Source organism: Scyliorhinus torazame, chromosome 2, assembly GCF_047496885.1.
Source record: "Scyliorhinus torazame isolate Kashiwa2021f chromosome 2, sScyTor2.1, whole genome shotgun sequence".
Lineage (NCBI taxonomy): Eukaryota > Metazoa > Chordata > Chondrichthyes > Carcharhiniformes > Scyliorhinidae > Scyliorhinus > Scyliorhinus torazame.
The window spans coordinates 129,829,818-129,853,341 of NC_092708.1; the positions used below are offsets into that span (position 1 = coordinate 129,829,818).

General features: G+C 48.4%; 1 protein-coding gene across 2 annotated transcripts in view; it reads left to right on the forward strand.

Moving 5' to 3' along the window:
• Positions 1 to 955: 955 nt before the first annotated feature.
• The window catches only part of hnrnpa3 (heterogeneous nuclear ribonucleoprotein A3), a 28,785-nt gene continuing 6,216 nt past the window's right edge, over positions 956 to 23,524 (forward strand). The window contains exons 1-4 of one of the 2 annotated variants that reach the window (XM_072477019.1): positions 956 to 1,097; positions 10,771 to 10,893; positions 12,399 to 12,545; positions 12,948 to 13,158. In XM_072477019.1, coding sequence (XP_072333120.1) covers positions 1,077 to 1,097; positions 10,771 to 10,893; positions 12,399 to 12,545; positions 12,948 to 13,158 — 502 coding nt within the window. In that variant the 5' untranslated portion in view covers positions 956 to 1,076. Of the gene's footprint in view, positions 1,098 to 1,723; positions 1,862 to 10,770; positions 10,894 to 12,398; positions 12,546 to 12,947; positions 13,159 to 23,524 lie in introns of those variants that run through there. The other variant, XM_072477029.1, reaches the window with a different exon arrangement.

The window sequence follows — 23,524 nt, forward strand, 5'->3', positions numbered from 1 at the left end:
CACATTAAGAGAATGTGCTAATGGCAGATCAAAGGTAACCAATATGTCAAAGCACCACTAAGAACAGGGAAAAGATGACCCAGTGGATTAGGGGGCGGGCAAACTACGATAAAGAAAAACCAAGATGGCAAGTGAGGTTAAAAGGGATAGTATGGGGCGGGGCCAGCGTGATTGACGTAGTGAGGTGCAGGCCAGTGTGATTGACACGGAAAGGACGGGTGCACTGATTGACGCTATAAGGGGCGGGCTAAGTGTTATTTACATGGAAAGAGGCGAGGTCAACGTGATTGACACGGTATGGGCCGGGGTCACCGTGATTGACACGGTAAGGGGCGGGGTCACTGTGATTGACACGAAATGGGGCGGAGTGAGTAGTGACGGGTTATGGGGGCGGAGCCAGAGTGACGACTGTCTCGTGCAGTCAATGTGATTAACGCTCGCGTTCGGGGCAGTGCCAGTGTGACGCGGGTCTGTGTGATTGACGCGGAGGGGGTGACGCTTGTGAGTTTGCCGAGTGTGGGGGCGGAGCGTTGGGATCCAGTGATTGACGCAACGTAACGCGGGTAAATGTGAGTGACGCGATGTACAGGCGGAGTCTATGTGATTGACGTTTGGTGGGGTCGGGCCAGTCGGGATTGACGCGCGGTACAATAGTCTGGGACGGGGTTAATGAGATTGCCGAAAGGCGGCTGTGCCAGTGTGATGAATGCAGTAGGGGGAGGGACCCAATGTGTTTGACGTGGCCTGGTGCCTAATAAATGATACGAATAGAGGTGGAGCCAGAGTGGTTGATATGGTCAAATGGTGGTGCCAATGTGATTGACGTGCTGTAGGGTGGGGCCGCGGTGATTGACGCAGCGTGGTGTGGAGCCTGGGTGATTGACGCAGTTGGGGTGGAGCCTGGGTGATTGACTCGGCATGGGGTGGAGCCTGGGTGATTGACTCGGCATGGGGTAGAGCCTGGGTGAATGAGGTGGAGTCTGGGTAATTGACGCAGCGCGGGGTGCAGCCTGGGTGTTTGACGCAACGCGGGGTGGAGTCTGTAAGAGTGACGTATTTCGCGTGGAGCTTGGATAATGGACGCGGTGTGGGAGGAGGTCAGTATGATTAATGCGAGTGAGGACAGAGTTAGTGACGCGTTTTGGGGGCAGAATCTATGTGATTGTGGCCTGGGGTCGAAGCCAATGTGATAAGACGACTATAGACTCGAAATGTTAACTATTTCTCCCGCTGGCAGACCTACTAAGTTCTTCCATTGTCCTCTGTCCCTGTGCGAGACGGCGTCTTGGGGCGGATGTGGTATAAATGAAGCTGTGTGAGGGCGGAGCCAGTGTGATTGACGAGTGTGTGGTGGGGTTGTGGACGAAGCCAATGAGTGACGGGTTGTCGGGCGGGTTTCGGTTGATGAAGGGATGGGGGCGGGGTTTCTGAGTGACGCATTATGGAAGGCAGAGGGATGGATGCAGTGCTCTAGGCGGAGGGCGTTACTGACGCATGAGGGGCGGGGGTTTAGGGGGGCGGGGTTTCGGCTGATAGTGTTGGAGGCGGAGTTCTGAGGATGCTGTCTGGGAGATGGGGATTGAGTGAGGCAATATGGAAGGCGGGTCCAGTGGCGGTGGAGTTTGGGGGACACAGTATGGAAGGCGGGGTCAGTGAGGGACGCAGTATGGGAAGCGGGGTTTCTGAGTGATCCAGTACGGGAGGCGGAGTGTGAGTGACGCAGTATGGGGGCGGGGTTTGAGTGACGCAGTAAGGGAGGCGGGGTCTGAGGGGCGGCGTTCGGTGCCGCAGTGTCTGCCGGGTTGTGATAAAAGATTTCGGTCGCGCTCTCGATCCACCCGCTTCCCATTAAATTATGGAGGTAAGATCGAGCCTTCCCTCTGGCCTCGCTGTCATTCGACCCTTTTCCTTCCCGCTCGGGTGTTCTCGTTTTTGGCGGGCCTGAGTTTCATCCTGCCGCCGGTACGGAGGTGAGGCGGCTGGCTGTTAACGGCGGCCCTGGGCCGTATTTCCTCGGCTGTGCCTCTGGATTCGACCTTTTTGTAGCAGCTCGATAATTTCCATGCTGTAACTCTCTAACATGGATTCTGCGCCAACTTTAAAATGGCGGTGCCGCTGCTGGTTAATGATTAATAGACGGGTTGTGTTTGACAATGAGAGTCTCAAGCTGATCGGGATCCGGTTGTGACTCCGGACTGAAGCCGAGGTGAGTTGCCGCTGGCGGGAGGCTGGCTGCTGGGCGGCTGGTGTAGTGCCCTTACTTGGGTGACACCAGTTCCATTCTGGAAGCAGTCCGGCTGCCGCAGGATGGCCGGCCTCCTTTCATTTGTTCGGAAATGCGGAGGCCGCTTTCGCTGTTATTTTCTCCAGAACATGGCGGGGGGCAGTGTAGTCTGAACGTCAGGAGTTTGTCGTTTTGTAGCGTGAACCAAACAGAATCTGCTGTTTTTGTTTGAGCTTTTGCCCAAACTCCAGGCTTCGGTAAATCCTAACTCTGATGATCCTGGAGTTCCCCATGAAAGTTCCGTCAGTTGTTGATCATCTTGCTCTTCCGCTCACTTTTGTGTACACATATTTTGTTTCAGCTTGATGCTACTGTCAGCTATTCCAGCCACAATTAAAATTGCTGCAGTTCTACACGTCCTGGAAAAAGTCAGATCTGATATCTGAAGAAAAAAACAATTAACATTTCGATTCAAGTATGATTCTTTGGAGTGCAGTAGTGCATCTCTTGCATTTGCCCAAATAGCTATTTGGGGCAGCACCTCCGACATCGCAGCATTCCCTCCACTGCACTGTCAGCATTGATTTTTTTTTTTTTTTGTGGGACTTGAGCCTTGAACCTTTTGATTTGGGTGGGAGGACTACCAACTGTGCCACAGCTGACACTTGAACTTAGAATTTTAGATGCAGACAGAATGCTACTTAGCCCTCTATTGGTGATTAGTGGTAACAGTCACTTAGACTTGCATAGGAAGAATGGAACATGTCGGATCATATTGCAACAAGTGGATGGAGAAAGACAGTGCTTCTTTCTGGACCCTGGGTCTTAACTGGTGAGATTAAATTTCAAGTTTGAAAGTCTATTCTTGAAGTCACTTCAATACGTGATCCTTCTGGGTGCGAAGCAATTCAAATTTTGCAGCTGAGTTGTGTTGTGTGGTTTAAAACTATGCCTGTATCAAGAGCTTGTTGCTGAGGTTTTACGGTTCTGTAAATTACATAACGTTTTTTTGAATTTTTGACCAGGGACAAATGTCAGCACACGGTAGGTTTGGTGTAACAGATCAAGAGGTTTATTACATATTAGTGCAATATTGAACAACCTGGTGATGGCTTACAAGTCACAAAACCTTTTGCTTAATAATATAATCTTGATTAGTGTCACAAATAGGCTTGTATTAACACTAATGAAGTTACTGAGGAAATCCCCTAGCCGCCACACTCCGGCGCCTGTTCGGATAAACTGAGGGAGAGTTCAGAATGTCCAATTCACCGAACACTCGCGCCTTTCAGGACCTGTGGGAGGGAACCGGAGCACCAGGAGGAAACCAACGCAGACACTGGGATGAAGTATGCACTCCGCACAGACAGTGAACCAAACCGGGAATCAAACCTGGGACACTGGTTGAAGCTAGTGCTGGCCTGGTGTGACTTTTTGCTGTGGTTTCCTTCCATAAACCTGCCCACTTGAGTGCTGCTATCCAGGATTGCCAATCACAGCTCTCTCTTTCCCCCCCCCCCCCCCCCAATCCTCCCTTTTCACCATTTCTTATGAACCATTCCCTCTGCAACACTCTAGTCTACTCAGTAAACCCAACCCCCGCTCCCTTCCTTGCAGCACCTTCCATGCAAGCTTGGGAAATGCAATACCTGTTCTTTCACCACCTCCTCACAATCCAAAATCTCAGTCACTCCTTCCAAATTAAACAGCGATTTACATGTATTTTCAATTTTGTACACTATTTGTGGGCATCTTTATATTGGGGAGACTAAATGCAAACTAGATGACTGGTTTGGGATCACCTCCATTCAGTCCACAGGCATTGCCCTGAGCTTCCATTGCTTGTCATTTTCTCTACTTTGCTCCTATGCCCTTTTTAAAAGATATTCTTGAGAAATGTTTCAATGTAACACAGTAAAACCACACTTTAAAAAAAAAAACCAGACCCCCCCCCCCCCCCCGGCCTTCACCTAACATCTGACTGTAACTAACTTCCTGAAATATGTTCTACTCAAGCCTTTCTGCCAAAACCCTCGCAAGAGATACACTTTACCTTTTCTAGGTGCAGAAACTCCATACGGTCACTTAACCAAACTAAACGCTGGGTAGAACCGGAATCTTACACCCAAACGGGCAATTACATAGCAAATTAGAAGCAGTAGGAACTGTTCAAGCCTTCTCTGCCATTCATTCTGATCATCCAGTTCAATACCTGATCCTACCTTACCCCCATATCTCTAGGCCCAAGAGCCATATCTAGGGTGGCATGGTAGCACAGTGGTTAACCCCGTTGCTTCAGGTTTGATTCCCGGCTTGGGTCACTTCCCTGTTCCCTGTGCCTGTGTGGGTTTCCTCCGGATTCCTCCCACAAGTCCCAAAAGATGTGCTGTTAGGTGAATTGGACATTCTGAATTCTCCCTCTGTGTACTCAAACAGGCACAGGAATGTGGTGACTAGGGGGCTTTTCACAGGAACTTCATTGCAGTGTTAATGTAAGCCTTCATGTGACAATAAATATTATTACAATTCTTGAAATTACACAACATTTTGGTCTCAACTACTTTCTGTGCTAGTGAATTCCACAGATTCACCACTCTTTGGGCGAAAAGGATTCTTCCCACGCAGACACAGGAGAATGTGCAAACTTCACGGCGAGTGACCAGAGGTCGGGATCGAACCCAGGTTCTCTCCGCCATGAGGCAGCAGTGCTAACCAGCGTGCCGCCCTTCCCCTGTCTAATCCTGTTAGAATTTTGTACGTTTCTATGAGATCCCCTCTCGCTCTTCTAAACTCCAATTAAGATAATCAAAATTGATTTAGGCTGTCCTCGAATGACAGTCTAGCCATCCCACGAATCAGACTGGTAAACCTTCGCTGCTCTCCCTCACAGCAAGAACATCCTTCCTTTTACAGATGCACCATAGAAAGCATCCTATCTGGCTGCATCACAGTCTGGTATGGCAACTGCTCGGCCCAAGACCGCAAGAAACTTCAGAGTCATGAACACAGCCAGTCCATCACACGAACCTGCCTCCCATCCATTGACTCTATCTACATGTCCCGCTGCCTGGGGAAAGCGGGCAGGATAATCCAAGACCTCTCCCACCCGGCTTGCTCACTCTTCCAACTTCTTCCATCAGGCAAAAGATACAAAAGTCTGAGAACACGCACAAACAGACTCAAAAACAGCTTCTTCCCCGCTATTACCAGACTCCTTAAACGACCCTCTTATGGACTGACCTTATTGACACTCCACTCCTGTATGCTTCATCCAACGCCAGTGTTATGTAGCTACATTGTGTACCTTTTGTTACCCTATTATGTATTTTCTTTTATTTTCATGTACTTAATGATCTGTTTGAGCTGCTCGCAGAAAAATATTTTTCTCTACCTGGGTACACGAGACGATAAACAAAAATTCAATCCTCCGATAAGGACACTAAAACTGCATACAGTACTCCAGGTGTGGCCTCACCAATGCCCTATACAATTGCAGTAAAACATCTCTCTTCCTATACTCAAATCCTTTCGCTGTGAAGGCCAACATACCATTTGCCTGCTTTACAGCTTGCTTTCACCAATTGATGCACGAGGACACCAAGGTCTCACTGAGTATCCACCTCTCTCAATTTACGCCCATTCAAATAATCTACCTTCCTATTTTTGCTACCGAAGCAGGTGACCTCTCATTTATCCACATTGGGGCAGCACGGTAGCATTGTGGATAGCACAATTGCTTCACAGCTCCAGGGTCCCAGGTTCGATTCCCGGCTTGAGTCACTGTCTGTGCGGAGTCTGCACGTTCTCCCGGTATCTGCGGGTTTCCTCCGGGTGCTCCGGTTTCCTCCCACAGTCCAAAGATGTGCAGGTTAGGTAGATTGGCCATGATAAATTGCCCGTAGTGTCCAAAATTGCCCTTCGTGTTGGGTTGGGTTGTGGGGATAGGGTGGAGGTGTTGACCTTGGGTGGGGTGCTCTTTCCAGGAGCCGGTGCGGACTCGATGGGCCAAATGGCCTCCTTCTGTACTGTTTTTAAAAAAAAAAAAATTCTATGTAATCTTTTCAAAACCCATTTCTCATTGTGGGCCTCGTCTGAGGGGTCATAATTTGCGCAAGCTCTCTGTCCTGCCTCTGTCGCATGAGAGGCTAGGAATTGAGTCCATTTGGCCACATTATCCACGGACAAATGGACACGGGCTAACTCTCCAAATACTGCTGTGAAATGTATCCACAAGCGTCCAGCAAACGCTGTGGGGTGCTCTCTTTTCTTTTGAAGCCTACTTGTGACAATAAGCGATTTTCATTTCACATTAATCTGCTATGTGAGACCCTCAAAGTCTAAATAAACTACATCCATCGGTTCTCCCTGGTCAACTACTAGTTACATCTTCAAAATAGATTTGACGCATGCTGACTTTGTCTGATTACACCACTGCTTTCCGAATGCTGTGCTATGAAATCCTTGATAATGGATTTACATTAACACTGCAAGGAAGTTACTGTGAAAAGCCCCGAGTTGCCACATTCCGGTGCCTGTTCGGGTACCCAGAGGGAGAATTCAGAATATCCAATTCACCTAACAGCAAGTCTTTCGGGACTTGTGGGACGAAACCCGAGCACCCGAAGGAAACCCATGCAGACTCCAAATAGACAGTGCCCATGCCGGGAATCGAACCCTGAAGCTGTGAAGCAATGGTGCTACCCACTGTGCTGCCCACCTTCAGTCTCATTACTCCACAAAACCATTTCTTTACTAATACTCATTTCCTTCAGCTCCTCACTAAAACTTGTGCTTCTCAGAACTTCCGGTACATTATTCAGATTGCCAACTAATCCTTTCTCGTTGCACAACGCCCAGTCTAAAATGGCCTGTTCCCTTGTTGGTTACTCAACATACTGGCCCAGAAAACCATCCTGTATACACTCCAGAAATTCCTCTATTGTAGTGTGACTAATTTGAGTCACCCAATCTATATGCAGATTAAAGTCATACATAATCACAATGTTCCCTTATCACATGCATCTCTGATTTCCTGTCTATTGCTATTCCCAATATTACCACTGCGGTTTGGTGGGGTGTATACCACCCTTACGAATGTTTTTTGCCCCATGACGTTTCTTAACACTACCCAGATTCCACATCATCTGTACTAATATCTTTCCTCAATATTGTATCAATATCTTCTTTAATCAACACTGCAACTCCACCACCTTTTCCTTTCTCTCTGTCCTTCTTAAAGATTGAAGAGCTCTCAGTGTTTAGTTCCCATCATTGGTCACCTTGGATCCATGTCTCCGTAATCCCAACTATATCATATCCCTTTACACATATGTGCAACTAATTCATCCATTTTATTTTGAATGCGCTGCGCGTTCAGCTGCAAAACCTTAAGGCTAATCCTTCCCTACTACCTTTTTACAAAAGAGGTACATTAAACGGACTAACCTTAAGGATTTATCTGATGCACACCCTTGATTTATCTGCCTATCACTTTCTTCTTCTCCTTTCTGTCTTTTTCTTTTGTTCTTGATTCTCCAGCTCTGAATTCTTACATCGATTTCTCTCTTTCCCTTCCCCCCCCCCCCAACCCCTGGCCATACTAGTTTAATCCTTCCCCAACCACTCTAGCAAGTCCTGGTCCTGCCCAGATATAGCCCATCCAGTTTATACTTGTCCCACCTCCCCCAGAACCAATCCCATTGCCCCAGGAATCTGAAGCCCTCCCCTGACACCATCTCTTCAGCCACGTATTCATCCGATACATCCTACTATTTCTACTCTGCCTCGCACGTGGCACTGGTAGTAATCCTGAGATCACTACCTTTTGACGTCTGACTTCTTAACTTTCTTCCTAACTCTCATACTCTTTCAGGACCTCGTCCCTTTTTTTGACTTATGTCGTTGATACCGATGTGCACCACGACCATTGGCTGTTCACTCTTTCCCCTCCAGAATGTCCGAGACATCCTTGACCCTAGCACCAGGGCGGCAACATACCATCCTGGAGTCTCATTTGTGGCCACAGAAACGCCTATCTATTCCCCTTACAATTAAATTCCCTATAACTGTTGTATTCCCACGCTTTATACTCTCCCACTGCAGCCGAACCAAATGTGGTACAACAAATGTGCAACAGGTATGGTTCCTGCTCTGCCCAAGACCGCAGGAAACTACAAAAGGTCGTGAATGTAGCCCAGTCCATCATGCAAACCAGCCTCCCATCCATTGACTCTTGTCTATAATTCCCTCTGCCTCAGAAAGGGAACCAGCATAATTAAAGACCCATGCTCCCCGGACATACTCTGAACCTTCTTCCGTCAGGAAAAAGATACAAAAGTTTGAGGTCACATACCAACCGACTCAACAGCTTCTTTCCTGCTGCCATCAGACTTTTGAATGGACCTACCTCGTGTTAAGTTGATCTTTTCTCTACACCCTAGCTATGACTGTAACATTACATTCTGCAGTTTCCCTATGTACGGTATGCCTTGTCTGTATAGCATGCAAGAAACAATACTTTTCACTGTATACTAATACATGTGACAATAATAAATCAAATCAAATTTGGCTGTTGCTGCTTTCCCCCCAAGAGGTCACTTCCCTCAACTATATCCAAAACGGTATATCTGTTTTGCAGGAGAAAGGCCAGAGGAGATTCTTGCACTGTCTGCCTAGCTCTCTTGCACTGCCTGGTGGTCACCCATTCCCTTCCTGCCTGTGGTGTCTGAGCCTGCAATGTGATCACCGTTAGCAAGGTGAAGGCAAGAGCATACACCTTTTGCCTTGTCTGAAAACCCAAAGGTCGCCACCAACGGATAAGGTTCCAACTCAATCCCAAGAATTCCTGACACGGTGCTGAAGGAAACGCAAAAGCTCACAAAGTTTAGGACTAGACCGGGGCATATGAGTATGATTCGCCAGACCCCGTGAACAACAGCACTTGTGACCTACTTCTGGAAAAAATGCACTCATCCGTGCTCTGGTCAGATGTGCCCTATGCACCACCTTGAACTGAGTCAAGCTGAGCCTAGCACATGAGCTGGAGTTGATCCTGTGTAGAGCCTCACACCACACACCTCCATCAAAAACCTGACCCAGCTCCCTTTCCTACTACCCTTTTAACCCCATCCAATGAGCTTGCTCCATTTCGAATCAACACAAGCTGATGATAAATATCCAATATCTTCCCCTCCCCTAGCTCGACCGCTGAAAGAACCCTGTCCATCAAAGAGGGTGCCCAGGAGAAGGAAGCAATCTCCTTGCGCAAAAAGTTATGCACCTGAACAGATTAGTTCTTAGAAGCTGGAATTTACCCAACAACCACCACCCCTGGTCCCCATACTCCAAACGATGAGTCAAAAACAAGAGGCACTCCTCTCCATTCACACTCTGACGCTGCAGGAGCCTCAAAGCACCCTATAGACTCTGACGCTGCAGGAGCCTCAAAGCACCCGGATCTGACAATTCTTATTTTTCTGCTGCCTAGTTTTTTATTTATTGGGCATTCCTTTGAATTGGGATTCTTAACCCATCAAACTAACCCTAGTTTTTTATTTACTGGGCATTCCTTTGAATTGGGATTCTTAACCCATCAAACTGACCCTAGTTTTTTATTTATTGGGCATTTCTTTGAATTGGGATTCTTAACCCATCAAACTGACCCTAGTTTTTTATTTATTGGGCATTTCTTTGAATTGGGATTCTTAACCCATCAAACTGACCAAATTCCACTCCAAATCTCTTCCGAAAACAGGGTGAAGAGGGTTTATATCGGAAGGTCTCTGGCGGGCACCACCTCATGTGCAACTGCTCTCTCCCTTTCTCCCCATGTCTGCATGGGTTTGCTCCGGGTGCTCTGGTTTCTTCCCACAGTCCAAAGATGAGCAGGTTAGGTTGATTGACCATGCTAAATTGTTCCTTAGTGTGCAACCGTTAGGTGGGGTTATGGGATTGCAGGGATGTGTGGCTGTTTCAGAGGGTTGATGCAGACTTGATAGGCCGAATGGCCTCCTGCACTGTAGGGATTCTATGATTCTACCATATTTGGTAGAAGGAATTTACTTTCATCATTCATAATACAAAGAACATGCTGACTTTGCACCCTGGATCTTTAGTAATGCAGACACGACCATCCTGCCTATTACTTTTTAGACTATTCATTCTGCAGACAGGCTCAATATGTTTACGTAAGACTAACTCATCACGGAATTCCTGCAGTCAGAAGAGGCCATTTGGCCCATCGTGTCTGCACCGGCCCTCCAAAAGAGAACTCTACCTAGGCCACTCTGTGCATGTTACATCTTAATATTATTATGCTTCAGTCATGTGATACAGTTTTGGATTATAATCCCTATTATTTTTCACTTGCACTGAGCCCCATCTTGACAAAGCAGGAATTTATTTTGTATGTCTTTTGAAAACCGTATCCAGCTGAAAATTGATTTGCATACATGGGAATCGGGCAATTTTGAGATCCTTCTACTTCATTCACAAATTATTATTACTAGCTGTTAGCATTTTAAAAGCCATACACTTGTGTTTTGCAGGGTCAAGAACCTAAACAACCAGAGCAGTTACGCAAGCTGTTCATTGGTGGATTGAGTTTTGAAACTAATGAAGAGAGTTTAAAGGAGCACTTTGAACAATGGGGACTGTTAACAGATTGTGTGGTGAGATTGATTATTTTTGCTGTTCTAAGGTTTATTAAAATTCCCAAGTGTGTCAAGACATGGTATCCATCCTTTATCAATTAAACAAATTATCATATTTTCCTGCTCCTGTGAAGCCATGAGTCAATTTATTTAATTCTTACAATGTGGGTTACCCAGGCAAAGTTATGTTTGTGGCATGTCCTTGGCTGTTTTGAGAAGATGTCACTTTGCCGCCTTAAAACTTTAGAATTCCTGCCAATTCTGCTCCCACAGTGGTGTTCGGTATGGAATTAAGATCCTGATTCTATAAAGTGGTGATTCTTGCTGTCTCAAGTCGTGGCTTTTTTGGACTTTGGTATTTGTTGCTCTTCTCGTAACTTAATATGACTGTCAAAGTAATATTGGAAGTTTGCACTTCCACCTTGGTGAACAGACAAAATAGAGCAAGCACATGTTTAGCTCAATGGTTGGAGTACTGGTCAGCAAACTAGTCTACCATGAATGATACCTGGCAGCTTGAGTTATGGCTGGGCTGCATGGCAAGGAAAAAGTATGCTATCATACTCCTGGCTTTAACCTTCTAGATTGTGGAGGAGCTTTGAGTATCAGCAGCCGAGGCACAGTCCTGCTCTTGGAGCCATGGTGTTGATATGATTGGTTTGCTCAACTTCTGTTAGTGGCGATTACACTACCTTGCCTATCAACATGCCACACCATGTTAATGATGGGTGAAGAACAGTGACCATGTTGTCAGTGATTGGAGGTGGCAGCCCTTTCTCTCATTTGAGATGACCATTGACTGGTTGTGTTGAGTATGACTCCAGCTATTGGGAGGGTTTTTCCATCCACCCAACCAGTTTTGACATGGCTCATTCATGTGATACCTTGCCAGTTGCTGCCTTGGTGTTGAGAATATCTGCTGTTGCATCTCCCTGGTATTTTAGTTGTATAGAACATGCATGAGTGTTTTTCCATATTTGCATTGAGTCAAACTAAAATGGTTTTTTGCCATTAATTTCCACATGTAATTTCACATAGCTTTTAGGCTTTTTTACTGTATTCGTTGGACTGTGGGCACCCATTTGAGTGGCTTGCTGGACCATTTCAGAGGACAGTTAAGAGTCAATCACATTGCCTTGGGTTTGGAGTTGCATGCAGGTCAGACTGTATGGATGGCAGATTTTCTTCTCTTAAGGGCATTAGTGAACCAGATGCATTTATTTTTACAAGAATGGGTAGTTTTCACGGTCAACTTTACTGAACTAGCTTTATATTCCAGATTTGATTTAATTGAACTTGTATTCCATCAGCTGCTGTAATATTTTTGCCATGTTCCCAGAGCTTTAGCCTGGACCTCTGGATTATTAGTCTAGTTACATCACCACCTTCCCCCAAGTTGTATTCACTATATCTCCATTTTGAAAGGAAAGAAAACGAGTAATGAAAAACCATATAAAACACTTGATTTAGCATAAAGAAATATGTAGGCACATTGTTCTAAGTTGTTTAATCTTTGCTTTTAGGTGATGAGGGAACCACAAACAAAACGTTCAAGAGGATTTGGATTTGTGACTTATTCTTGTGTATTGGAGGTGGATGCAGCTATGTCTGCACGGCCACACAAAGTTGATGGTCGTGTTGTAGAACCGAAAAGAGCAGTGTCAAGAGAGGTACGTTGTAATTTATGCAAGTGGGGCAGCACGGTAGCATTGTGGATAGCACAATTGCTTCACAGCTCCAGGGTCCCAGGTTCGATTCCGACTTGGGTCACTGTCTGTGCGGAGTCTGCACATCCTCCCCGTGTGCGCGTGGGTTTCCTCCCCCAGTCCAAAGATGTGCAGGTTAAGTGGATTGGCCATGATAAATTGCCCTTAGTGTCCAAAATTGCCCTTCGTGTTGGGTGGGGTTACTGGGTTATGGGGATAGGGTGGAGGTGTGGACCTTGGGTAGGGTGCTCTTTCCAAGAGCCGGTGCAGACTCGATGGGCTGAATGGCCTCCTGCACTGTAAATTCTATGATATGGTGTTTAAAAATGGCGAGCAGCCCTTGACTTGACTTGCTCTTTTATACAGGATTCTACAAAACCTGGTGCCCATTTAACAGTGAAAAAAATATTTGTTGGCGGTATCAAAGAAGATACTGAGGAGTATCACCTGAGAGATTATTTTGAGAAGTATGGCAAGATTGAAAATATTGAAGTCATGACTGATCGTGGAAGTGGGAAAAAGCGAGGGTTCGCCTTTGTCACATTTGATGATCATGACTCCGTTGACAAAATTGTTGGTGAGTGGCTTTTATATAAATGGGTTTTGTCTGAATTATTTTTTGGAGTGGGTTGTTGCTCAAGTGTGGAAGAGTAAATAGATGTGTATAAACGTAAATTATAACCTAGTTCCATTTTACTGGATACTAGCAAACTTAAGCAGGAGTGAAACAACGTAAAACCGAGGAGTGATTTGAAGTCCGAAACTTGAACCCTTGAACTGTCGTGTCAACTTCTTCTGTCCAAAGATTTTTAGTGCCCTGCTTCGTACTGCACTTGATATACATAAGCCAATTATGAATAGCCAATGGCCGTAAAAATGCTTTGGGTGTGATCCTAGCTATGCGCGTTTAGTAATGAACCTGCTCAGGGTTCAGAGATCTGTGGAAGGGAAACGTGCATTCATGGATTCCCGCTTCACTGAATAGTAACTTCAAGTGACCATCACTAGGCACTTCTCATTTTTGGAGAGATTCCCAAATCCATTATCAGTAGTAAAGCTGGCTGCAACGATTGTCTTCTCTTCTTTTCTTCTCTTTTTTCCCCCCCCCCCCCCCCAAAAAAAAACACATCTGGCTTTGGTAGCTGTCAAAGAATCTGCAGCCACTGACCACATCCATTGGTGCTTTTTTTCCCTTTTCCTTCTGCCTCAAATGCTTGGAGTCAGCAAATAGGGTGGTAGAGTTGGGAACATTTTAAGAAGCATTTAGATGAGCACTTGAAATGTCATGGCATACAAGATTACGGACCAAGTGCTGGAAAATGAATTTAGATGGATGATTGGCCAGTGCAGACATGACGGGCTGAAGAGTAAAGCTCTGTGATTCTAAGTCTATTTCCTATTAATACTACTATTTGCTGCCCTTCTTCACCCAAAGGGTTGTGAATCTATGGAATTCCTTGCCCAGTGAAGCAGTTGAGACTCCTTCATTAAATGTTGTTAAGATAAAGATAGTTTTTTGAAGAATAAAGGGATTAAGGGTTATGGTGTTCGCGCCGGAAAGTGGAGCTGAGTCCACAAAAGATCAGCCATGATCCCATTGAATGGTGGAGCCGGCTCGAGGGGCGAGATGGCCTACTCCTGCTCCTAGTTCTTATGTTCTTGTTCCTAAGTATTCACACCTTGCTCAGCCAGTTCTTTGACTAAGCAGATTTGTTGGACAGAATTTGAAAAAGTCACATTTTAACCAAAGCCTAGAAATTCAGTCCAGTCCAAAGCTTAATCTTATCAATCTCATTTGTATTGCTTAAAATATATATTTTATTCCAAATAATTGTATAATTGGATTGGATTTGGTTATTGTCACGTGTACCGAGGTACAGTGAAAAGTATTTTTTCTGCGAGCCGATCATTAAGTACATGAGAAGAAAAGGGAATAAAAGAAAATACATAATAGGGCAACACAAGGTATACAATGTAACTTCATAAGCACTGGCATCGGATGAAGCATACAGGGTGTAGTGTTAATGAGGTCAGTCCATAAGAGGGTCATTTAGGAGTCTGGTGACAGTGGGGAAGAAGCTGTTTTTGAGTCTGTTCATGCGTGTTTTCGGACCTCTGTACCTCCTGCCCGATGGAAGAAGTTGGAAGAGTGAGTAAGCCGGGTGGGAGGGATCTTTGATTATGCTGCCCGCTTTCCCCAGGCAGCGGGAGGTGTAAATGGAGTCAATGGATGGGAGGCAGGTTCATGTGATGGACTGGGCGGTGTTCACGACTCTGAAGTTTCTTGCGGTCCTGGGCCGAGCAGTTGCCATACCAGGCTGCGATGCAGCCCGATAGGCTGCTTTCTATGGTGCATCTGTTGGTAAGGGTCAATGTGGACATGCCAAATTTCCTTAGTTTCCTGAGGAAGTATAGGCGCTGTTGTGCTTTCTTGGTGGTAGCGTCGACGTGGGTGGACAAGGACAGAGTTTTGGAGATGTGCACCCCTAGGAATTTGAAACTGCTAACCATCTCCACCTCGGTCCCGTTGATGCTGACAGGGGTGTGTACAGTACTTTGCTTCCTGAAGTCAATTACCAGCTCTTTAGTTTTGCTGGCATTGAGGGAGAGATTGTTGTTGCTATACCACTCCACTAGGTTCTCTATCTCCCTCCTGTATTCGGACTCATCGTTATTCGAGATCCGGCCCACTATGGTCGTATCGTCAGCAAACTTGTAGATGGAGTTGGAACCCAGTTTTGCCACGCAGTCGTGTATGTACAGGGAGTAGAGTAGGGGGCTAAGTACGCAGCCTTGCGGGGCCCCGGTATTGAGGACTATTGTGGAGCAGGTGTTGTTGTTCATTCTTACTGATTGTGGTCTGTTGGTCAGAAAATCGAGGATCCAGTTGCAGAGTGGGGAGCCAGGTCCTCGGTTTTGGAGCTTTGATATGAGCTTGGCTGGGATTATGGTGTTGAAGGCGGAGCTGTAGTCAATAAATAGGAGTCTGATGTAGGAGTCCTTGTTGTCGAGATGCTCTAGGGATGAGTGTAGGGCCAGGGAAATGGCATCTGATGTGGACCGGTTGCAGCGGTATGCGAATTGCAGTGGATCAAGGCGTTCAGGGAGTATGGAGGTGATGCGCTTCATGATCAACCTCTCGAAGCACTTCATTGTGACTGAAGTCAGGGCCACTGGTCGGTAGTCATTGAGGCACGTTGCCTGGTTCTTCTTTGGCACCGGTATGATGGTGGTCTTCTTGAAGCAGGTGGGGACTTCGGAGTGGAGTAGGGACAGGTTAAAGATGTCCGCGAATACCTCTGCCAGCTGGTCCGCGCAGGCTCTTGAGTGCACGACCAGGGATCGCGTCTGGGCCCGTCGCCTTCCGAGGGTTCACTTTTAGGAAGGCCAATCTGACTTTAGAAGCTGTGATGGTGGGTATGGGTGAATTATGGGCTGCTGGGGCACTTGCCAGTGGATTGTTGGTTACCTGCTCGAACCGAGCATAGAATGCATTGAGTTCATCGGGGAGGGGTGCGCTGCTGCCAGAGATACTGTTCGGCTTCGCTTCGTAGCCCGTTACGTTGTTTAGTCCTTGCCACAACCGCCGAGACTCTGTCTGTGACTCTAGCTTGGTTTGATATTCTCTCTTAGCATCTCGGATGGCTTTGCGGAGGTCGTACCTGGATTTCTTGTATAGGTCAGGGTCGTCTGCCTTGAATGCCTCAGATCTGCCCTTCAGTAGGGAGTCAATCTTGCAATTGAGCCATGGTTTCCGGTTGGAGAACGCACGTACTGCTTTCTTTGGCACGCAGCCGTCCACACATTTGCTGATGAAGTCTGTGACGGTGGTGGCATACTCATTTAAGTTGGTCGCTGAGTTCTTAAATATGGACCAGTCCACTGTCTCTAAGCGTTCACGTAAGAGCTCTTCTGTCTCCTCTGCACAACTTTCTTAGCTGGATTCTCCCGCTTGAGTTTCTGCTTGTATGCTGGGAGAAAGAGCACCGTCTTATGGTCTGATTTCCCAAAGTGCGGTCGGGGGATGGAACGGTAGGCGCCCTTGATTTTTGAGTAGCAGTGGTCAAGAGTGTTGTCGCCCCTGGTGGGACAGGAGATGTGTTGGTGGAGTTTTGGCAGTGCACTCTTGAGGTTGGCCTTGGTGAAGTCTCCAGCCACTATGAACAAGGCCTCCGGGTGTTCTGTTTCGTAGTTGTTTATTACTGTGTATAGTTCGTCCAGCACCTTCCTCACTACTGCCTGGGGTGGGATGTAGACCGCTGTGATAATGGCTGAAGTGAACTCACGTGGAAGTTAATATGGGCGGCACTTCACGATCAGGTATTCCAGGTCTGGGGAGCAGTAGGTCGCCAGAGTCGCCACATCCAAGCACCAGGAAGGGTTGATGAGGAGGCACACCCCTCCACCCTTCGCTTTGCCTGATGATGCCGTGCGGTCCGCCCGGTGAATTGAGAAGCCTTCAGGTTGTATGGCACAGTCCGGTGAGGTGGGGGTGAGCCATGTCTCTGTGAAACAGAGCACACAGCAGTCTCTTACTTCCCTCTAAGAGGTAAGTCTGGCGTTAAGTTCATTCAGCTTGTTTTCGATCGCTTGGACGTTTGCCAGGAGTATGCTGGGGAGAGGGGTCTTGAAACCGCGTTGCTTCAGTCTAGCCTGCAGACCGCCACGTTTCCCTCGCTTTCTCGGTCGGCGGCTGCTGCTGGATGATCCTGGGATCCGATGGCAGATGTCAGCTCTTGTGGAAGGTAGGTTGTTGCGTCTGGCGGGGAACGGGGCGCTGTTTACGTATCTAGGGTCGCATCTGGCAGGGTCCCGGGCACTGGTTGAGGTAGAGGGGTTGCTAGGGGGGCATGTTTGCGATCCGGATGGGTCCCGGCGTTCTGCGGGCGCGGGAATACCTTGCAGAGCGTTCAGGTCCTCGTGCACGGTCTCCGCCGTTTCGGGGGTCCTGGGTCGTGGGCAGGGGCTTCCTGAGGCAGGTTGGGCTGGGTCTCGTGGTCTGTTCCTTCCCTGGGCGCTCCTGGGGTCAAATCTTGAAGTAGGCCCGGTCGAGCCTCCAGGTGGATTTTTCTTTCTTCCTTCACCAGGTAGGTTGGGTTGTTGGGCGGGCCTCTCTGGGTCGGGTCGCTGGGCGGGTCTCTGGGGGTCGCGTTGGGCCGGGTCTTGCCGTCGGGGGTCGGGTCAGGAGCTCCGGGCACTGGGCAAGGCGATCCGGGTGCTGGCGTCAGTAGTTAGGCCGGGTCGGCTCCAAATCGAGGTCATATAAAACACACGGACAAAACAGTTTGTCATTTTATTATCTATGTAAACTAACTAATTAAACCCCAAAGAACCCCCCCCGCCCTTAATTTTTGAACCGTCTCCACCTCGATTAACCCATCCTCCAACCCCCTAAGGGCATACTTAATTTTTTTTCAAGTTGCAGGAACTCTGGCGCATCCCCCCCCCCAACCACGCCGAAGCCCTGGTTGACACCGCTGGCCTCCATCCAAGTAGGATTTGATGACAGGCAATCAGAGGTGAAGGCCAAGACATCAGCCCCTTCCCCTCTAGCAGCTCTGGCAACTTATGCCAAAAATTGCCACTATTGGACACTGCTCCTGCCTCACCCCCACGATCACTGACATAGTCTTGAGCACCAATGCTGGTTTTAAACACCAATGCCCAGAACCCACTCGTACGCGCTCTAGTCATATGAGCCTTGTGAACCTGGCACAAGAGGAAGTAGGAGTTCACCAGAGACAATATTTCGCTCCCAGGATCCTCTCTCTCTTCTCTCCCCCCCCCCCCCCCCCGTGCCGTTCCCAGCTTCTCCTACTTCTCCTTTATCGCTGCTAATGGTGCCTTCCCCGTCTCTTGCAATCACACATATCGGAGATCTTCCCTTCCCACTCCCCAGCTCATAGCATGATAACCTAGCCATCAACATATGAGTCGGCAACTGATAAAGGGAATTCTTTGCAAACCAAGTCACCTAAACTCTATCCCTCTCAGAAGCTGGTATTTTCCCTTCACTCCTCCAGTCCCTGGAACCTACGCAAACAGATCACTGATCCTCTCAACCCCCTCCCTCTTCCTGATTCTATAAGTTGCATCTATCCCCAACGGTGCAAATCTATGGTTTCTGCAGATTGGTGACAATACCAACTGATTCCAGATTTAAGGGATGCCACCACTACCAGGTTCACTATACCTGGCCAGAAGAACTGGAGAGAGACAGTGACCAATTATTTTAAACATGACCCAACACAGGAAGCCTCCTGCATTTGCCCCCACCACCACAACATCCACACCGTCTCTAGTAGTAATACCACCCAGTAGTAATACAATTGATTTGGTAATGCCAGTCCCCTCCCAGAACGCCATTCCCTCTACAGAAAGGCTTTACAAATCCTGGGTGTCTTGCCTTCCCTCGCACAGACAAATTAGTTTATCCACCCTAACAAAAAGTGGAAGATGGGAGTTACTGAAACGCCAAGGAGAGCCTCGGGCGAATGATCATTTTTATTTTCTGTACTCTACCCGTCAAGGAAAGCGGTAGAGCATCCCACCTCTCCAGGTCCCCTTGCCTAGTTCAATTTGTGCATCGTGGCCCAATCATGAGCTGCCTGAATACCAAGATACCTGAATTTTATTTTTGCCAGCTTGAACAGCAGGGTCCCAGGTCTACACATCTACCAGGGAATTTATCGGGAATACATCGCTCTTGGTCACATTGAGTTTGTACTCTGAGGAGGCTCTAAACGTAACCGCATTATCTTCCCCATACATGAGAAGGGTCCAAGGCGTAGCAACAAATCGTCTGCTTTCCCCCCCCCCCCCCCCCCCCCCCCCCCAACATTTAATGTGCCTGCATTCCTTCGACCTAAGCACGATGGCCAAGGGTTCAACGGCTAGCGCAAACAACAACTGACATTCATGCCCCTGTACAGCCAGAAATACAGCCACTGCATTAGTCCTAACACACTCCATGGGGCAGTATATAATAATCTCACCCAGGAGATAAACATTGGCCCAGACCCTAATCGTTCCAGGACCTCAAAGTACCTCCATTCCACCTGATCAGAAGCCTTATAGAGAGAGTTATTTCTGGTACCTTTGTCCTAGATGGTGTGATGACCACATTCAAATGTCACCTACTATTAGACGGCAACTGTCACCCCTTGACAAAGCTAGTCCAATCCTCGGAGACCATCTCCAAACACTACCCTCCAGGCTCCTTGCCGGGATCCATGCTAACACTTTCACTTCGGTGTTCAGCAAAGAAATGGGCCTGTAAGACCCGCATTCATTCTATCTTTATCCTCCTTCAGGGAACCCCCCTGCTGGCAACAAAGAATCACTGTACATCCCCAATAAATGTGGTGCCAGCGATACAGCAAATTGCTATAAAATTCACTGGAAAGCCATCTGATGCCCCGATGCCTTCCCCGATTGCATAGGTCCAGTGCACTCCATTATCTCCTGCAGTCCCGATGGCACCTCCAACCAGTGTCGCCTCCCTCTCTGCGCCACCGGGAAGTCCAGTCTGTCCATGACTTGCTCCATCTCTGGATCCTCTGCCAGGGGATCTATACAGCCCCCGAAGTGCCTCAAATGCTCCATATCGTACTGGAGCCGTCACCAGTTGTCCCTAGCCAGGGCATCTCATCAGCCACCTGTCGTGTCAACTGGTGAGCTAGCCTAACTGGCAGCTGGCCTTTTCCCCATACTCCTAGAATTTGCCCTCTGGGTGGTGCAGTGGTGGCGCTGTTGCCTCATAGAGCTGAGGTCCCAGGTTCAATCCCAGCCCTGGGTTACTGTCTGTGTGGCGTTTGCATGCCCTGTGACTTCTTCGCTGCTTCACCCTTCCCAAAGCCCCGCAAAGAGGAACTAGTGCTGCCTCAATCGCCCTGGGCAGGCCCTCTCGCACCGCCTGCCGGTGTTTCTTAAATTCACCAGCAATAAACTTCATTAACTGCTCCGTTGGCAATGGGGTGGGGCCATTGCCTCTCTTGTATGTTAACCACCAGGACTTGGATGCAGTGAGAGTTCAAAATTTGCAGATAATACCAAATTTAACAGAGGAATTAGTTACGAGGGTAGTAGCAAAGTTCAGGAGTTCATAGATATGGGTATGTATAATTTGATGCAGAAGTGAAAGATGATTCCGTTTTGGTGGGAGGAACAATGTGGGCAGGCAGTATAATCTCTCTTCTTTAAACCTGCTACCTCTTATCCTAAAACTATTGTCCCAACAAAATATGTCCAGTCCTTGGAAAGGGTACAGAAGTGGATTACCAGTGATGTGGGTTTTCAGTTACGTTGAAAGTATTGAAAAAGCTGCAGTTCTGAGATTTCTGAATTGAGGAGTTTTGATTATAGAGCAAGTAGGCGGAGACTATTTCCTCTGACAAAGTGATTGGCAACCAGGGGTCACAGCTTTAAAACTATGGTTAAAAGCAAAAAGGAGGGCTTCCGGTGGGGTGGGCGAGCAGGGCGGCCGCAAAAAAAAGAGCTCCCACGGGTGGCCGAGATTCGCGGCGATTTCGGTGAAATCCACGAGACCCCACGCACTCTCCGACTATCGTCGGCCTTTGGGGCCGCCACGAGCAGCCAGCGGGGCCGGTTTAAAAGCCGGCGACGAACCCCGCGCGGGCGGCTGAGGCGCCGGGCCCGGCAGGTCGGAGCTACGAAGAGGTCGAGGCGGCAGGCCCGGGTGCCATGTAGGGAGGGTGCTCCACGTCGGATGACTCCCACCTAGGAAGAAGAAGGTTTGAAGCCTGGTCCCAGGTGAATGTAGAGGAGAAAGAAAGAAAAGATTTATGGAAGTTTGGTAAAAGTTTTTTTTTCTCAAAAAGGAAGAATGTCAGATTGATGAAGGGCAGGAGGGTGAAGGGAGAGAGGAGAAAGGAAAGAAGATAAAAAAAACAATAAGCCGCTAAAAGATGCGAAAAGCAGCGTCAAAGAAAGGAGGAAACGCGGGTTCACCGCCGAAGGAGAAGACGAGCAAAAGTGTTGACAGGATGGCGGAAGCCGAACTGCAAGGCGGGACCGCACTACTTACGGTGGAGAAGATGACCGAGGTGATGGTGGTGGAGCTGGAAAAACGTTTGGTGAGGCACATGGAGATCCTGAGGAAAAAGATGGGGTCGTGGTGAGGTCATTGTTGGAGGAGGCAATCGGCCCGATCAGGGTGGAGGTGGCAAAGGCATTGGCCGAGGTGAGAGAGCAGGGCGAGAAGATGAAGGAGGCCGTGACACGACACAGCGACCAGGTCACCTCGATGGGAGACTAGCTGTGGAGGGTGGTGGAGGTTAACAGAGGACTGCGAGCAAAGCTGGAAGACTTGGAAAACCGCTCAAGGTGGCACAATTTGAGAATTGTGGGCTTGCCCGAAGGGACAGAGGGCCCAAGGCCAACGCAATACTTTACTAAGAAGTTGGCGGAGCTGATGGGGGAGGGGGAGAACTGCACCCTGTACGAGTTAGACCGAGCTCATCGGTCATTAAGGCCAAAGCCCAAAGTGAACGAGCCGCCAAGGGCCGTAATTATCTGCTTCCATAAGTTTTGCATGAAGGAGAAGGTATTAAGCTGGGCGAAGCAGAAACGTGAGGTGCTGTGGGATGGTACTGCGGTTCGGATCTACCAGGACTGGATGGTGGAGTTGGCAAAAAGACGAGCGGCGTTTGGGCGAGTGAAGGCGGCTTTGTACAAGAAGGGGGTGCGATTTGGTGTGGTGTACCCGGCGAAGTTGAGAGCAACATATAAAGCCAAAGACTTTTATTTTGAGACAGCGGAGGCGGCTGAGGCGTTCGTGAGGGCAGAAGGCTTGGGACAGACGTGAAGAGCGGAACTGGAAGAAAGACTGTGGACTGTGTTTGAGCGGCTGGAAAATGTACAAATGTTACAACTTTCTTTTTACTGATTTGTATTGAAATTTGAAATTTACTTCTCTTTGCATTGTTGCAGAGTTCAAGTTAATGGCGTTCTGTGTTGCGACGGTTAAATGCTATGTTAGTGAATTGTAGGGGTTGGATTGTTGGGTTTGTTTTGGTGTTTCTTTCTCTGGGACTGGGTGGAAGGGGGCGTGAGGTCTTGGCGAGGGGAACCACCCGCGCTAGCTAACTAGAGTCAGTTAGTGAACGGGGGTGAGGTGAGAGGAGGACTGCGGACATTGGAGCCTGGGTAGCAGGCTTCAATGGGCCTACGAGGCGAGCAAGAGCTGGTGGAGGGAGGGATGTTGGGGGATGTTTTTGTAGGGGGGGTTCTTGGGAAGGGGGGAAGGGGTTTGATGTTAACCATGGACAGGGGCTTATGGGGCAGGGCCCGGTGGTATGGTGATGGTGGATAAGAAAGGTGGTGGGGGGGTGGTGAGTGAGAGACCCCCAGTAAGGATAATCACGTGGAACATGAGAGGGCTAAGAGGTCCGGTCAAGGGTGCTTGCACATCTTAAAAGTTTGAAAGCCGATGGAGCAATGCTGCAGGAGACTCACTTGAGGGGGAAGGACCAGGTGAGACTTAAAAAGGGCTGGGTTAGCCAAGTGTTTCACTACGGATTTGATGGAAGGGCTCGAGGGGTAGCGGTGCTGGTCAGCAAAAGGGTACGCTTCCAGATGGAGAAGGTGGTGGCAGATCAGGGGGGTAGATATGTGATGTGACGGGCATTGGAGGGGAGATTAGTGGCGCTGTTAAGTGTATACGGTCCCAATTGGGACGATGTGGGATTCGCGAGGAAGGTGGTTGGGGCTATTCCCGACTTAGACTCGCACAAGCTGATTGTGGGGGGGGGGGGGGGGGGGACTGGAACCTGGTGCAGGAGCCAAGGTTGGACAGATCACGGCCGCGCTCGCTGGTCCCATCAGGGGGGGCGAAGACACTGGCTGGCCAATGGTGGAAATGGGAGGGGTGGACCCTTGGAGGTTCCTGCACCCCGTTTTTCTCAGCGGTCCATAAGGTATAC